The 18,263-nt window shown below is 44.7% G+C and overlaps 1 protein-coding gene across 4 annotated transcripts in view; it reads right to left on the bottom strand.

The window, feature by feature from the left end:
* Positions 1-18,263, bottom strand: part of CRYBG3 (crystallin beta-gamma domain containing 3) — a 1,479,538-nt gene that overhangs the window by 1,022,353 nt on the left and 438,922 nt on the right. For 3 of the 4 annotated variants that reach the window (XM_085622435.1, XM_085622436.1, XM_085622438.1), the window contains exon 6: positions 10,465-10,580. The exons of the other annotated variant lie outside the window; for it this stretch is intronic. In XM_085622435.1, coding sequence (XP_085478561.1) covers positions 10,465-10,580 — 116 coding nt within the window. The remainder of the gene's footprint in view (positions 1-10,464; positions 10,581-18,263) is intronic. 4 annotated transcript variants of the gene reach the window in all.

Below are 18,263 nucleotides of genomic sequence, written 5' to 3'. Positions count from 1 at the left end.
TATATCGTTTTTACAAGAGACAAACCTTAAAGAACAAGGCTGCATAAAAATATGCAACGACTGGGTGGGGGCAGTGTTCCTTTGCCAGGTAATGGTGAAATAAATTGTGTAATCACATGCCATAAATCGCTTCAAGTTCAACTGCTTTCACAAGAATTAGACTCAGAAAACATATGGTTACTGCTTACAGTATCTCTTAACAAAGTTCCTATTGTTTTGTTTAAGGTGTATGGCCCTACTGGCTCAGATTGTCAGTTTTGGTCCACTATTGTGCAGAAACCATTACAGCATCAAGATGATAATCTAATATTAGCAGGAGATTGTTATCACTGTGTTGATCCTGTTGTAGAAAGACACTCTTCAGCACACTACATCCCCAAAAAAACACAAAAAGCATTTGTACAAGCTATCAGACAATGTCACTTGACAGATGGCTGGTGTCTATGTAATCCCCCTTTGAGGGAAGACACATACTTTTCCCAAGTTCATCATACACGATCTAGGATAGATCATATTTTTCTCACATCATCTTCCCCAATCTCTACATAGTGCAGATATTGGCACCATTCTAATTTCTGATCATGTCCCAACTTCAATTCAACTACACCTTTTACCTAAACGCTATAATACTAAATGGTGGAGATTCAACAACTCTTTCTGATACTATTTTTTTCTGTACCATATGGGATGCTTTTAAAGCTTCAGCTCGAGATATTATAAATGTTTTCTCTAAGAAAAGGAAAGCCTCCTAGGGTCACTCCAAAACATTACCTCAGAATATCATACGACTTGAACATACATATTACACTTCACATACAGAGCAATCCTTGCAACAACTCATCAAAGCTAGGTTATCTCTTAACAAAGTATCCACTGAGCCTGCCTCATCTTATCTTCTCAGGACTAGTGTCAAATATTACGGAGGTCAAAATAACTCTGGGAAGTTGCTAGCAAATTAACTTAAAATTAAACAAAACAGACTATTTATTGAATCAATTACAGATGATACTGATCACACTTAAATTGAATCGGATATTTGAGATCAATTTTGTTACTTTTATACCAACTTATGTACACCTGAGCATTCACCTTCGGATCAAGACATTATACAATCTTTCCTCCATTCAAAAAAACAGATTTTTCCCCAAATATATTTTTCATCTTTGGAAAAAGAAATGTCTCTTTCAGAACTACATCTTGCTATGCTTTCCCTTTGAAAAGATAAAGCCCCTGAGCCTGACTGTTTTACCGCAGAATTTTACACTCATTTTTTTCTTATCCTTTTACCCAAATTACTTACTTTAATCCAATCTTTTTCTGATTCTTCTATGTCTTCAGGTTCTTTTCTCGAAGCACTCTTTTGCCATATCCTAAAAGATGGCAAAGTCTTGCACTATTGCAATATTATAGACCAATTTCTTTGGTCAATTTAGAATATAACATTTTCGTCAAGGCACAAGTTACCATGTTACAATCTTTTCTACCTAATTTTCTAGGAAAGGAGCAATCACGGTTTGTCCCTGGCAGATGTCTTTCAGATAATACCCATTTGTTCTTTGATATAATATCCAAGTCTGTTGATCTCCGTGAAACCCTGGCAGCCATTGATCTAGATGCCAAAAAGGCTTTTGACAGGGTTAATTGGTCTTTTTTTTATTTCATACCCTTTGTTGGTTTGGTTTTGGTCCTAAAATCATTAATTTAATATTCCTCTTGTACCCGTCACCACAAGCTGCCATTTGCACTAATGGCCTTACTTCTGCTTTCTTCCCTTTGGGAAGGGCAGTAAGGCAGGATGCCCTCTCTCTCCAAATCTGGCACTTGCACCTTTTTCTATCTAGAATTATACAAAACCCTCTCAACGGTTTCTCATAAAACTCTCAACATATCAAACTAGCTACATATGCAGATTATATTTTATTATTTATGTCAAAACCCCATTCCTCCCTCTTTGTTTTTTTATCAGAGGTTGCATGTTATAGTTTGGTTTCTGGTGATAAATGAAATACTGACAAATGTGAAATCTTACCTTTAAATAAATTTACTTTTAAACGTGACTTTTCTTCTTCCAATTTTAAATGGTAACTTAATCAAATTAAATATCTTGGTCTTCAAGTCACTCAATCACTTAATACTTTCATTTTCATCAATTTAGATGGGTTCATTCATAAAATGACATCCTTAACTTCTAGATGGCATCCTTTACACTTATCTTGGTAGTGCAGGTTAAATACAATTAACATGATCTTAGAACCTCCTATTTTATTTACTATTCTCTAATATCCCGTTAAATATTCTGCTTAAATCATATTAAGAAAGTATTCTAACCTATCCTCTTTTCTTTAGAATAATAAAAAAATCTTGTACGTCACTATCCAAATTGAAGCATCCTAAAGCAGAAGGAGGTGTAAATTTCCCAGATTTTGCTAACTACCATAAAGCATTTATATTAAAATAATCTGTTCAATGGATTTCATGTTCTTCTTTATTTACTCCATTGTGGGTAGACTAAGAACAAGAGTTTCTCTCTCCATTCTTATTTCTTGAAATCATCAAATTTATGCGCAAGCCTCAGAAACTATGTACCCATATCTCCTGACACACATGTAAGCTACTGATTTATTTTACCCCAGGTCATCCAACAAATTTGAAAACTTTATTTAGAGTGTACAATCCGTCATAATCGTTTTATACAACTAAATGATAGACCGATCTACTGTTCATCTTGGAGAACTAAAGGGCTAATTTGGGTCAAACAATTGTATAATAATGATTCTTTTATTTCTTTTTCAGAAGTTTCAATAAGATTTGGTTTATCACCTACTTCTCATCATACATTTATGATCCTACAAGATATCATATCTCAATCATATACTTATTTTCAGTCGGTTGCCCTCACTAACCTACCATCCTTCATTAACCTAACTAATCTTTTATATACAAAAGCCTCTTCTATCTATTCATTCCTCCAGCATACAATTAATGATCATCCTAAATCACCAACGGAATTTGCTTGGAAAACTGACCTTCAGGTTTCCTTGCCTGTTTTTACTTGGAAACAGATTTGGATCAAACTTAGGAAATCCTCTCACGCAGCAAATACTACACAAATTATTTTTGTTTATAATATACTTTTTACAACACTTGTTCTCCTTCATAAGTTTCATTCAGATACTCCTGATACTTGTTGGACATGCTATGCACATTGTGCTGATCTTAGACATTTAATTTTTACTTAGCCTAAAATGTTTCCACTTTCTGCCATCAAATTTGAGATCAAAATAATTCCATATTTTGTTTAAATACACCCTACCCTATTTTAAATATTTTCTTAGGAAGCTTCCCTCGTGTGGGCTAATGTTTCAGTTAATGCACAAATAGAAGACCTTTTGTTAGCAGTTGCCTTTCAACAAATCACTAAGCATTAGAAGGACTTTAAGCAGTTGCCGTTTAAAGCATGGTGGTACGCAGTCTGTTACAATCCTAGATTAGACACTGCCTATATGCAATGTTGTTTTAAAGCGACAAGAACTCTGGACACCAATTACTCAGTTTTTAGATGACTCTTCCAAAATATCTTTTGCACTCTCACCTGCAGCTCAGGAAGTAATTAAACCTCCCTGACTTCCATGTTTGCTTGAAATGCTCTCTTATCTAATTATTACTCTTTGATTCATATTTTAATGCTTATCTGTAAATTACAATCATACATTTGTGCAATTTTCTTTTATTTGTACCTACCTCTCCTCTCCTTTTCCCTTCCCCTTTATGTTATTGATATTGTTCTTTGTCTTATGTTGTATTCATTTGTATTTCAATGACTGTATCCCTTTCATGAATTCAATAAATCTATTTAAACTTAGAAAATGAGTCTACAGTGAACCACATTTTGTTGCATACCATTGCCCTAAGTTCCCGGTCTAGCAAATTGGTCATACCATTGTTTTCTTTATGACAACTGAAAAGCTGGCTCCAGTTCAGCACCCATCATTATCCCCCATCAGTCCCTGGGTGCAGCAGTCCGGTTCATCGCCCCCAACAACATGCTGCATGTGTCTCGGACACCTTTACACTTGCTGTCAGTGTTCACAACCAAGTTTAGAGGATACCACTTTCCAGTGATAACAGCAATGCATACCAACTAAAAAGGTTTTTATTTTGAAATACATCAGGATAACATCCAATAGATTTTAAAAGTGTATATGAGATTACTGAAACTTAGAGATTCATACCAAGAATGAAAAAGATTAAGTAAACAACTCCATTTTGATCTGCCCTAGGAGAAAAAGATAGAAAAGCGATTTGTGAAGATTCAATTCGGAGAGTGGGTGTGGTCAGGCAACATGCCTAGGCCAATTTGAGATAGGTAATAACAAGAGGGTCAAACGTGGTAGAGATAAATTTAAAAAAAGCAAGGAGGAAAGGATATCTTATCATATTTTTAATTAAAGTAGATTCTCTCATATGCTAAAAGAACAAGTCACTTACCCTCGGTAACAATACATCTGTAAGAGAAATATATTTTTTATAGATTCCTTACTTTAGATTTACCTCCAGGCGTCAGTCTGGATCCATATAATTTTTTCCATAGCTGTACCCTTGCACGTCGGTAGGTGGCGTCGGTCGACTTCACGGCCGTCGTCGGCATTGTAGTGGCCGGGATGACGTCACGGTGTCTACTTATACACCGCCCCTGCACTCTGACATCAGTTCTGACACAACTTTCCATGCCAGAAGTGCAGAGCCATGCAAGACACTGACCACTGGTGCACAAAACTAGTGTCCTGGAAGGGAGTCCCTATCCCTAGAAGTCAGTTCACAGAACGGGGAGGATGGGTGGGGCAGTAAGGAATCTATAACTAATATAGGTCTCTTACAGATATATAGTTACGGAAGGTAAGTAACTTGTTCATCTGTAAGAGACTATTAGTTATAGATTCCTTACCTTAGAATACATACCTCAGCAATACCAACCCCGGAGGTGGGTCTGAGAACCAATTCATATCAGAAAGTCCTGGAGAACAGAACGGCCGAAAAAGCTGTCTCTCCAGACTTGGCTGTCCAGGCAGTAATGCCATGTAACAGTGTGCAAGGATGCTCACGTGGCTGCCCGACAGATGTCCAGTAAGGGAACTCCACGTCCCAAAGCAGTAGTTGCCACCGTTGCCCTGGTAGAGTGGGCACGCAGTCCTACTGGAGGTTCCTTTTTAGCCAAAAATGTTTTTCGCTCAAATGTGTGTCCCTGCGAATCGAGACCTATGCCTTTTATTTGTTTGTTTCCAGTTCCCATTTTTATTCTTCTTTGTTTATCTTGTATGTCCGCTTCCTTCTAAAAACCTTGCATTGTTGTAGCTTTCTATTTGGTTGTATTTACTGTGCGGATATCTGTGGGGAAAGAAATGTCAAAATTCAATAAAGAAATAAAAAAATTGCCAAAAATGTTTTAATGCATAGGACAACCCATAGAGAGATGGTATGCTTGTGCACTGCCCGACCCTTCTTGGAACCCACATAATCCACAAAGAGTTGATCATCCAGCCATAATTCTTTAGTGCGGTCCAGGTAGAAAGACAGCGCATGATTTGGGTCCAGACGGTGGACTCCGCATCCTTCCAAAGAGGAGGACAGAGGCGGAAAGGAGGTGGGCAATGTGATGGTCTGACCTATGTGGAAAGAGGTAACCACTTTGGGCAGAAAAGAAGGCCCAGTACGGAGGACAACTTTGTCCGGATGGACAGAAAGTAAAGGAGGCTTTGAAGATAAGGCCTGAAGCTGACTCACCCTGCAAGCAGAGGTGATGGGAAGCAAGAAAGCAGTTTCAAAGTAAGGAGACTAAGAGGACAAGAGTGTAGTGGCTCAAAGGGAGCACACATAAGATAAGCGAGAACAAGGTTCAAGTCCCACTGGGGCATTATGAAGGGAGAAGGAGGGAAGAGATGAGTAATGCCCTTCAGAAATCGGTTAACAATAGGGGACTTGAAAAGAGAAGGCTGATCAGGAAGGCAAAGAAAAGCAGAAAAATAGTCCTTAAGAGAGCCCAGAGCAAAGCCTTGCTGGGCCAAAGAAAGAACAAAGACGAGAACCTTTAAAAGAGGGGCAGAAATGGGACCTACAGCCTTTGCTGTGCTCAACGCCACACATTTTTTACATCTACAGGCGTACACCGTTTTAGTGGAGGGACGCCTGGCTGCCAAGATTACATTACAGACTTCAGGAGGAAGGTCAAATGCTGTCAACTGTCGCCGTTCAATCTCCACACAAGGAGGTGGAGGCTGGACAGGTTCGAGTGGAGGACCGTCCCCTACTGCTGTGACAGAAGATGCTACCGAAGAGGGAGTCTGATCGGAGGATCGATGGCCATGCTCAAGAGCTTGGGGTACCAGACTCTTCATGCCCATTCCGGAGCCACAAGAATGACTTGGGCCCGGTCGCGCTTGATCTTCTTCAACACTCTGGGCAGACGTGGTACAGGCGGAAAGTCATACAGGAGACCGCAACTCCACTTGCCGGCTTAGAAATTTCAACGTGCAGAACAGCTGACATTGGGCATTCTCTTCAGTGGCGAATAGATCTAACCAAGGCTCTCCCCACTGCTGAAAGGGACCTTGCGCCATTCTCCGAGTGAAGATGTCATTCATGATCCATCATGCACCGGCGGCTGAGCTCGTCTGCCCTGGCGTTCAGGGAACCTGCCGGGTGTTGAACCACCAGGGACATGCCCTGATGTTCCAGCCATGTCCAAAGGCAAAGAGCCTCCTGACATAGGGTCCACAACCCCACCCCGCCATGTTAGTTGCAGCACCACATGGAGGTGATGTTGTCCGTGAACACCTGCACTACTCTTCCCTTGATAGAAGGAAGGAATGCCTACAGTGCCAGACGAATCACCTGGAGCTCCAGAAGGTTAATGTGGAGCCCAGACTCTGCTGGAGACCAGAGAACTCTGATCTCCGCCTGTCTCAGGTGGCCGCTCCATCCCAGGAGTGACGCATCCGTCACTAATGTGGGGTCGGGTTGGGGAAGGGAGAGGGATCTGCTGTTGACCCAATCCTGGTTTGTGAGCCACCACAGCAACTGACTTGCAGCCCCCTCCGAGATCTAGACAACTTTGGAAAGATTCCCCTGATGCTGCGCCCACTGGACCTTTAGGTCCCACTGCAGAGCCTCTAGGCCATCTGGCATGATCTACCAGCAGGATGCAGGAGGCCATGAGGCCCAGCAGCCTAAGGGTCATTCTCACAGAAACCCGGGAGAGAGGCTTAAACATCGGTATCATAGTCTGTATATCCCTGACTCGCTGCTCAGAAGGATAAGCCAGAAACTGCGCTATATCCAGAATTGCTCCAATGAAAAGGAGCATCTGAGAGGGCATCAGGTGCGACTTTGGCACCTTGATAGTGAACCCCAGTGAATGCAAGAGGTCCGCCGTAGTCTGGTGGTGGGAGACAACAGCCTGGGGTGAGCCAGCCTTCAGCAGCCAGTCGGCGAGTTAAGGGAAGACTGGAATCTCTGATCTGCGCAGATGAGCTAGGACCACCGCCATCACTTTCGTGAACACCCGCGGGGCACTGGTAAGGCCAAAGGGGAGCACAGTAAACTGAAAATGCGTGTGGCCTACTATGAACCGTAGGTAACGCCGGTGGGCAGGCAGGGCGTGGATGTGAAAATAAGCATCCTGAAAGTCCAACACTACCATCCAGTCTCCAGGGTCGAGGGACTACAAGACTTGAGCTAAAGTTAGCATTTTGAACTTCTCCTTGGGGACGAAGTGTTTGACATCCCTGAGGTCTAAGATAGGACACAGGCCTTTTTCCTTCTTGGGTACCAGGAAGTAGTGGGAATAGCAACCACAACCTACTTCTGGCACACGGAGGTGTTCGATGGCACCCTTGGCCAAGAGACCCATAACTCCCTCACGGAGAAGGGCAAATTGATCCTCCAACATGCGATGGAATGTAGGTGGCATGGGGGGAGGGATAGTCTTGAAGGGGAGGGAGTAGCCCCTACGAACTACTTGCAAAACCCACCTGTCCGATGTGATGGTGCGCCAGTGGGGAAGGTGATGGCGGATCCTGCCGCCCACTGGCAATTGGTGGCCCTGAAAAGTCAGACTAGGAAGGTTTGGAGGCTGCTGCAAAGGCGGCCCCCAGACCCACGGTGCTGGGTCCCACGTCCCTGCCTGTGCAGCGGCTGGGTAGATTGCACAGGCCTGTGGCCCTTGGTGGAATGTGGTGGGGAACCCCTTCTGTAGCCATAAAAGGGGCGAAAGGCAGACTGCACAGGACAAGAGGTGGCAGCGAGGCCCAAGGATCTGGCCGTAGCCCTCGAATCCTTGAAGCGCTCAAGCGCATTGTCAGCCTTGTCGCTGAACAGGTGACGGTCATCAAAGGGTATGTCCAAAAGGGTCGATTGGACATCCCCACAGAAGCCAGAGGATCTCAGTCAGGTGTAGCGCCTCAGAGCTACTGAAGTAGAAATCGTTCTACCCAGCGAGTCGGTGGTATGCAGCACACATCAGATGGCGGACTTTGCTGTGTCTCTACCCTCTGCGACTGCACAGGAGAGTACGGCTCGGGCACTGTAGCAGCACCTGCGCGACCGTGTCCCACACAGAGTGGGCGTAACGGCCCAACAGACATGCGGTGTTCACCGACCGCAGCTCTAAGCTGGCGGAAGAATACATCTTCCCAAGATGGTCCAGCTTCTTCGATTCCCTATATGGGGGAACAGTAGGGAACGCGCCTTTGGAGGTAGAGGCTTGTACTACCAAGCTCTCGGGGGTAGGGTGTTGGGAGACGAAAACTGGGGCGCCCATGGCTGGGCGTTGGCGTCGGGCACTCATCCTATCCACAGGATGCCCTGTTCTGGGCTTGGATCAAGTGCCCAGAAGGATATCTGAGAGGGCCTCATTGAACGGCAACAGGGGCTCCGAAGAGCCGCTGCCGGCTGAAGCACCTGAGTCAGGAGGTTAGTCCTGACTGCCACTGTAGGAAGCTCCATGCCCAAGGCCTCAGCCACCCTACACAACACCACATAATAGAATGCTCCCTCCTCTGTGGCCACGGTAGGGGGAGACAGCATGCCAAGGTCTGGGAAGGTATCCAAACCACTGACGTCACCCAACTCTTCTCGCCAGTCCTCCTCACCCTCCTCTGGCTGCCAGCGATAGGGAACGCCAGGAATGAACAGTGGGACAAAAGTACCCTCCGGCGCCTGTATCGGTTGACGACGGTCCAGCGCAGTGTCCATATCGGGGGTGAGGCTAGGGTCAACGCTGGTTGGGGGCACAACCGACGTCTGGGGCATCGTCACTAGAATCGGCACCGCGGAAGGTACCGTGAGGTCGACCGGCACCGATCTGGATTCAGGCCTGAATCCATGGGGCCCTGCGGCGCCGGGCATCGAAGGCCTAGGGCCCACAGCAGAGTCCGTGGGGCCCAAAGTCACGCCTGCGGAGTCGGGCTGCCCAAAAATGCTGTGCAGTGCTTCGTAGAACTGACGAAGCTGGGCAGGGGACACTTCGGCTACGGGAAAGGGAGGGAAGCGCGGAGCCGTCCCAGCGGGCTCAGAAGAATGAGCCGGAGAGCGACAACACTACGGGTACCGCATTGCGTTGGGGGAGAAGGCGAAAAGCGACCTTCTTCTTGTGCTTCGACTTACCCGATGAGTGCGAAGACTTCGAGGACAAATGGTGATAGCTCCCGCGACCTTTTCCACGACCGGGACATCGAGCTGCGCGGAGCACACTGCCGGCCTCCAAAAGCTTTCGTGACCACTCCCACAAAGACTTCGGGTTCAGGGACCGGCAGTCGGAGCAAGACTTCGGCTTGTGGTCACGCACCAGGCACCAAAGGCACACGAGGTGCGCATCGGTCACTGACATTAACTTGTGACAGGAGTCACAAGATTTGAAGTCGGGTCGATGGTTAGACATCCCTCGTGTACCAGGAGTCGAGAGACTCAAAAAGATGTTGACAAAAAGTCAAAAAAGAGTAAGTCAAAAAGTGACTAAGGGCACGCTCTCTCCGGATCTGCGCTGGGTGGCAAGGAAATGGAAGAACTGATAGCGCGCAGGGGCGTCGTCGAAGTAGACACCGCGACGTCATCCCGGCGACCACGACGCAGACGATAGATGAGGAGTCAACAGACGCCTACCAAAGTTCAAGTGTACTGCTACGAAAAAAATTCTCTGGATCCAGTCTGACGCCTGAGGGTAATTCTAAGGTAAGGAATCTATAACTAATAGTCTCTTCCAGATAAAAAAAAAAACTGATCAAGATGTTTCCTTTTAGAACCCTAAGGTTAGAATAAGCAAACTATAGGGTGTAAGTGATATAAATATAACAGACAACTAATGCTCAGATGAACATGATTACTTTCCTTAATAAACATCAAATATTTCGTCAGACACCTGCTTTGGGAAAGTGATGTACAAAACACGTGCGTGCAATGCTTTATCCTTACCATCCTCTGACAACTCTGATCCATGCTTCACTTGGAAATGTCCAGTTTGTGGCATCGTGAACATCACTGCAGATCTCAATCTTACTTCCACTGCAGAGCATATCATGGACGACCATCTGAAAAAGCGATTCGCAAAAGCCAGTTTAAAGAGTGGACTTCATACATTTAGCCAGAAAGAGTTACTATCAATATCCAGGCCATCTAAATTATTTCCCTGTCAAATAATATTACTGCCGAGAGCTAGACATTTTTACAGAAAATATTTTTTTTTCTCGTGTTTTTAAATCAATTACCTATTCTGTACCAAAACGCTGCTTGAGTGTGAGATGACAGAATCAGAGAAAAGCCTACGCAAAGACACCAGCAGGCTATATAAAACTATGGCTTTTGCGTATCGCTGGTCTGTAACTATTGAACACTGAAAGTTTGTGATTTACTAAGAGGCTATCATTGAGGGTCTAATTATAAAGGCAATTTATAAAACGACTAATTCCCTCTTGTAGCTTTCAGAAACACTCATAATATAACACAAAAGAATGTTGCACTGCATCTCAACGTCAGTCTTACCGAAGAAAACAGAAATGTAGGCAAGAAATATAATCACCATAATAATGTAACCATTTATCCTACATGGAATGTTCTACCGAAAATACTCAGAAAAAAAACCGGACAAAGTACAGCGATTCACAGCATCTGATTCACTATTGCAATTTTAGGCAAGGGGTAAAGAAGTGTCCTACGTCTCATCTCAGCCTCCACCCATGGTTTAATAGCCATTTGACTCAGGGCTTCCCTTTGTTGAATAATATTTAAGGTATCATAACAGACATCTTTTGCTATCCAAGAGACCTTGTGATACTAATATGCTGAGAAATCACAAAATTACAAGTAAGTAGTAGTACAGAGAGATGGTAGCTCATTTCACTCACTGGTTTTCGTGGGTTCTTCATCGTTTGCCATCGGTGTGAATGGATTCTCCTTCAAGGCCACAACATTTTCAGGAAGTTTACACTGCGCCATGTGTGTTCACATTGGTGATGTATTTCAAGCAGACCTTGTTAGACTGCAGAAGTCAAAGTCAGTAGGTGGTCTTTGAGGTATGTACGTTACAGTGTTCACAACATCTTATTTGCTGGTGTATGTCTTTTAAGGTTTTCGCCTGAGCCAGCGCATGCGCTGCGAGACATTTAGTAAGTGGGGTTTTAAAAGTGCTACCACGCGCTTTTGCTGGCCTAGCACTTGCGGTTACGCGCGCGTACAGCCGCCATCTGGATTTCCGCCATGCCTCATTAAGCGCATCACTTGTGGCACCCTTACAGCGCGATGGCGATTACTTTCACCTTTGCCGCCGCCGCGCGCTCGCGCACAGCACTTTTGTGCTTTATTTTTTAGCGCACTCACTTTTGCCGCCACCGCGCGCAGCACTCGTGTGCTTTTTTTTGCGCGCGTGCACGCACACAACTCGAGGCTTGTCAATCTGGGTGCTACTTCGGACCCGTATTCTGTGCCGTGTTGGTGGGCCTCCAGGGTTTCCATACCCTTCCCGCACCGTCTACTTCACCGAGTTGCACTATCCTGTCAGCACACTCACACTCCATTGCCTCTCTGATGCACAGTCAGACACTTCTCTTCCAATTGCGGTAGCCCTGTTACAATGATGCACCCCAGCGTCAATTGTGTATTCTTTATACGCTTTGTAATCTGTTCACTTTCGGGGCTCGGCTGATCCTGAGTGCTCTGTCCTGCCCGAAAAGGCTTACTTCACTGCCTCTGTCCGGATTTGTCTTGAACCCGTCTCCCTTTTCCAGGGGCACGCCTCTGGTGATGCCCCTGCTGATCACCATTTCATGCACACCGCCCCCGCCTGACTAGGAGTGCTAGAGCGGAGCGAGGAGAGGCACGTTCAGGCGGGTAATCACAGTTCCCTGCCGGTCGCTCTCCACACCCTCTCGCCCCCGCTGCCCTGTCCCGGAATGCTGATCTCGCGGTGTGCAGGTTCCTCAATGCGGGCCGCTACCGGGTACCTTCAACCTCTTATCTCCTCTCGCGGCACTGTCCGGTGCACCTTTCGCGTTTCAGTCTACCCAGGTCCAACTTAAACCCCCTCTTGTGTAGCTCTGGGAGCTGTCGGCCTTGCGGGGTGTCCTTCTCCGGGCCTGGCCGTCTCTTGATCACTCTCCCTGCTCCGCAGCCACAGTCTTACTTGACAGGCCGAGTGGAGGCCCTCGGGGCCCTTTTTTAACATCTGTCCCCGGGGTGTCGCCCTGATAGCAATCTGGCTGCGGGAGCTGGGTAGGTGGAAAACGGGCTCACCCGGTTCTCTGCTGCTGCTCGCCAGACGCTTCAGCTGAGCTCCGGCTTCTCCTTTCGCTTTCAAGACGCGATGCACGTAGCATTTACGCCACTCACAGCCTCGGTTTCTGCTTCCAAGCAGTCACAGTTCAGCAGGATTTCGGTCCCTCTCTACGTTGAACTTCACCACCCCATTTGCACGGCACCAGGTAGGATTTACCGACGGATATCGGGATTTTTTCTGCTACAGAGCCCGGAGCTTCTCTAGTGTGTGGCCATTGCTGTTGACTCCAGGCCATGCCCCCCCCATTTACATGAAATTTGTACAAATGGCGCTTGTTCAACTAATCGTTCGCTCGCCTGAAAACCTTGCATTAATATGACCAATAGGTCTCGCCTTTGGGACCTTAGAAGTGTTTAGCCATGCAACAGTTGATGTTGTTGCACCAATGATATTGTGCTGCATAACTATATACTTATAAGGTCCCAAAAGCGAGACGTATTGGCTATGCCAATACTTGTTTTGTTTAGGGAGTGCATCCCTGTTTGTCTTATGGCAAGCTAAGGCTAGTCAATCAACCTTGTATGTTAATTTGTTTTATATTGCTGCAATACCAGGTTGATGAATTTACATTTTTTTTCGTTCACAGACATGCAGGTACATAATAAATAAGCTTTCCCAAAGCTGCACTGAGAATATTTCAAAAGTATCTACGATGCAACAGTTGCTATTAATGACTTTTAAGTGCACCAGTCACACTGAAAACGTCATCCTTTGGCACCATTTATAACACTTTTCTTTGAGGGCACAACTTTACTTTGCTAATGCAAAGTGTTCCAAGGGGTCCTTCTCCAATATTTCATATTTGTATAGCCTAAGAGCTTGGTTTAGTAAGGGATTTTCTTCCAAGACGGCTGGGATCAACATTCACAAAGCCTTCTATAAAAATAAAATCTGATCTATTGACTTTTCCAATGCATCTTTAACAAAAGTAAGAGCTATTGACTTTGCAAATGCTTATTTTCTATTTCAATCATTAGCAACCGCAGAAATGACTTTTCCACTTGAAGAACAAACCTACAACAGATGACAGCATGTTTTAGTATTCCAATGTGCAAAATTTCACAGAAAGCAACAATAAATAAAAATTTCAAGTGGGTCCAAATATTCTTCTGGTACCCGGTATCATCAATTGAGAAGCAAAAAGTGGGCTACCACTGTTACTATAGCGGTCCTAAAAAAAAATCTTAGATAGAAAGCACAAACATGTCAAAGGTTAATTAAATAAAATGGTTACTTTTTTCTCAATTTGTCAGCATGGAATAGACTCACCTTTAACCCCTACTTGACGTTTAACATCTCCTAAATTTCATAGCATTGGACTTATGTCCTGGGCATTTATTTATGCCTAATTGTGATCTTAGTTCCAGCTTTCACATAACATTTTGTCCTATGCAGTTTGTGGAGTACATCACAACGCTTGCTTATGTAAGTTATAATATGTGTTCTAGTTAAATCTGAGCCATGGTGATATTACAGCACAGTGTAGGGCTTAAAGATCAAAGAAATGCATACTTGACCACATTCTGCAACTAAAATGAAGTGTGATTTTTAAATATTCTAAATGACTAATTATTATTAAAATGTCACCAGAAATTAAATTTGCCCCTGTGATGTCACCGGAAATTACATCACAAGCCTCTCAGGATGGTGTAGTAGTTGGTAAAGAATGCATATCATTATGATCTGGCTTGACATAGCAGCTGTTCCCAGAAAATTAAGTGAGCATTACTAGAGAGAACTTTGGCTTCGCCCACATGTTGGGAGCCACGAATGCAAGTTTTGATTGGGCAGAAATTGTGTACTTCCATAAAACAAAGTGCTTGTCCTTGCCAGACAGGTGTGATCATTTTATTTATCCAGCTGTCTGAACTTTAACTTTCAGGGACTCAGACATTACATCGCAATGGTGTTAAAGTGTCTTAGTTATCAAGATAATTTATGGGGTTTTTTCCTAACAGAAGTTCCAATGGGAAAAAGGTAGTAATTGAAATACAGAGATTTTCAGGTCTGGCATGATAGCGCAACTGTCACCTGACTTTCTAACCTACATCAATATTATTCAACAGTTCTTTGCTTCAGAAGAAATACAGATTAATTTCCATGCTATTTACTTGTCATGCTTTACATAGCCATGCAACATTCTAGTGAAACCAGACCTATTGGCATTGCCTGTGCTTGTTTTATGAAAAGCAAACAATAAAACAACAGTGCAGAGCACAACAGCCCACCCCCTTCCTGTCCTCTTTCCTTCCCATTGTTTTCGTGTCACGCCTTGCCTGACTAGCAATGGCATAAAATCTACCCAGAGTGCCTTGGCCTTTCCCTGGCCTTCCGGTCATGTTTCCCTTACACATATCCCAATTTCTACCTTTCACAAATTCTCTCTGCATATTACCTCACGCAGGCTTGATCCAAGGTCACCATGCCGCGCGGCTTCGCAGCACACCATGCACCTTGAGAGGCTATCCTTGCTGCCCACCGCTGCAGATGGGGCACATGAAGATTAGTGCCCGTTTCCAAGTGGTGGTGGGACCGTGTGTCCCCGTGTGTGTGGTGCACCAGTCTCTGCGGGTGCTCAACATCTGATTGGGTGGATCAGAGAGCCCGTACCTCTTGTTTTTTGTTTGTTTTACATGGAACACATCCAATCAAAGTAACTGAACGGAGAAGCAAGTGTAAATAATCAGTGCAGCCAGGCGCTCAATTTGAGTGAAAGGATTTCAGCCCGTCCCTTCTCGTTCCTCCTGTCTGGTTTCATAGACTGGGCTGAGGCCGCTGGTCTGGCTGCCCAGTCCACTCTCAACTCACAAGGCCATTATCAACTTGATCCCAATAGTGCCCCGACTCTGTTTTTTAGGTCTCGCCTGGCGAAAGCTGCGCATGCGCTGCTGTTGTTAGAGAGGACCTTTTTGAATCAATTCTCCCCCTGGGCACATGCACGCGTCTGCATGGACAAAGATGGCTGCTCTCGCCATCTGTCCAATGCAGACAGCATGCGCGTGTCCGTACGGACTGTGGACAGTCCTACGCCATTTTGCTCTAAATAGCGCGTTCACCACGCTGCCGTGCTCACCCCCCGCCCCATCGCGTTCACCACGCTGCCGAGCTCACCCCCCCACGCGTTCACCCGCCCCTCTCTACTGCAGCAATTCCTGACTGTAAAGGTGGGAAGGTCAAACAGATGTCAACGATCAACGAGAACACAAGCAACTAACTCTGCTTTCCAGTGCAAGCAACACCACCGCCGTGAGCTAAACAGACGTAACCCAAACGGCACCAACTACAACTGGACTGCTCCCATAGCTCTTCATTGTGCCCTTTTGGCATGTCTAAGCGCTACAAAGGGTTAGTTTTGTTAAGCTTTAAAGACGATCACTGCCAGTCCGCTACTTACAGAGGAAACGTCAAAGAATAGCGTCGCGGGTCTGTAGGGAGATGTATAATACATTATTGTTTTTGTTTTAATTAAAGCAATTGTTACGTACAATAAAATATTACTTGTATTTTAATTTTTTTTAAAGTCTCAATTTGTTTACAGAAACATACCCGGAGAGGGACGCCTACACGTGCCCACCAGGGTTCTGGCACCCTGGTCATCACCAATAGCAGCAGGGTTTCAAACTGTGCCCTCGGTGTGCCCAGCAGGCCCCGGCGCAGCCCTCTGCATGGCTCGAGGGCGGGGGGCGCTGCTTTTTTAAAATCTCACTTCGAGTGATAGGACGTGGTTACCGGCAAAGAAGACAAGGGAAAGGAGATCAGACGGAAAGGCGAAAATGCATTAATGGTCTCGGGAAGAGTGAAAGAATAAAGTAGCAATGGAGAAAAGTAAATATTAAACTAATAATAATAGTAATTCTAATAATACTACTAATCATATTACTAACGACTAATAATAATAGAAACAAAAATGATAATACATCAGAGAAAACGAGAGAAAGAATGTAAATGAAGAAAGAAAAACGAAAACGGGAAGTCGAAAAGAACAATCCTAGAAAGAAATATGAAATATAAACTAAAACAAAAACCCAGAAAAATAAAGAAACCGGCGGGAATCAAAGGAAAAAACTGAGAAATAATAAACTAACAAGCAAGACATAATTGAGAAGTGGAAGGGAACGAGAACGAGAGGAGGGAAGGAGAGCGAGAGATAGAGAAACATAGATGAGAAGGGAGAGTACGCAAAAAAAGTAAACATTCAGTACAAATAAACATAGCACAGCACTTAGTGAAGCAGGTATACTTCATTTATCTGAGTGAAGATATCACTGTACCGCTACAGGTCTCAGCAAACAGATTCACAATGAAAGAGAAGTGGAAGGTGAAAAAGCCTTCAATATCATTGCAGAGTATGAACCGTTGGAGCTTTCGTATAAGTGAAATGGATTCTAGTGTCACACGATCTCTTAATTGGAAGTTGATTTAGCCAAGGCCATCTGATACAGAAAGTTAACCAACATGCATAAGAGCAAGTGCAGCTGCAGAGCAGGGCTGAACATGAGCACCTGTGCACTCATGAATCCGAGCACGCACGGCCGGTCGTGGTCTCAGGACTGCACAAGCCTGCTAAGTGTGCGCCGCTCTCGATCCTATGACGAGGCGGCCTGCATTTTAATGTTCTTGGTCTGTAGCCATGATTATTTGCACATGTTGCTCATTACTCTGTGGTTTGTTTCAGCAAGACACATTCCCCTGTCTCTGTTAGTTGTTTCTTGGAGGGGGCAATTCACTGACAAAGGTGTTAAGTGACAACCATGAGCCACTAGGACAAGTGATTGACCGTCTTACACCTTGTGGGTATCCTTGCCACCAGTCACCCCTGGAGTGCAGCACCACGCCAGAAGGTTGTTGTATTGGACTTACTTTAGCTCGCCTGTGCACATGTATCAAGACACAGCTGCATTAGCTGCAAATCCCAGGCTGTTCCTATCGTTCTGCTGGTATCCAAGTTCGAAATCAGGAAATAAAAATCTTTATAACTGATTAAAGAAGATATTTGCAAAGGGGGAGGGCTAAAAGTAATAAATGCTCAAAGAACGTGAGGACCAAGAAAAGAAATGCTTACACTAAGCTTAACAAGCCTTGGCATAGCCAATAGGTCTCGCATTTGGGACCTTATAAGTGTTTAGCCATGCAACACTTAATGTTGTTGCACCAAGGATATTGTACTGAATAACTAAACACTTATAAGGTCCCAAAGGGGAGACCTATTGGCTATGCCAATGCTTGTGTTAAATTGCATCTTTTTCCAAACTAACAAACACCTCCCATGAGTTAGTCCCGACTACCCCACACGAGTTAGGCCTTGCCACCGCCCAGGAGGTTGTGTGCCATAGCTTAAAGACATTGGTAAAGCCAATAGCTCTGGCAAAACACCTATAAGGTCCCAGAAGCGAGACCTATTGGATATGCTAATGCTTGTTGATTCAGCAATGATCTGCTAAGT

This window comes from Triturus cristatus, chromosome 8, assembly GCF_964204655.1.
Source record: "Triturus cristatus chromosome 8, aTriCri1.1, whole genome shotgun sequence".
NCBI lineage: Eukaryota > Metazoa > Chordata > Amphibia > Caudata > Salamandridae > Triturus > Triturus cristatus.
The sequence above is the reverse complement of the archived record's forward strand: the minus strand, read 5'-3'. Positions and strand labels throughout refer to the sequence as shown.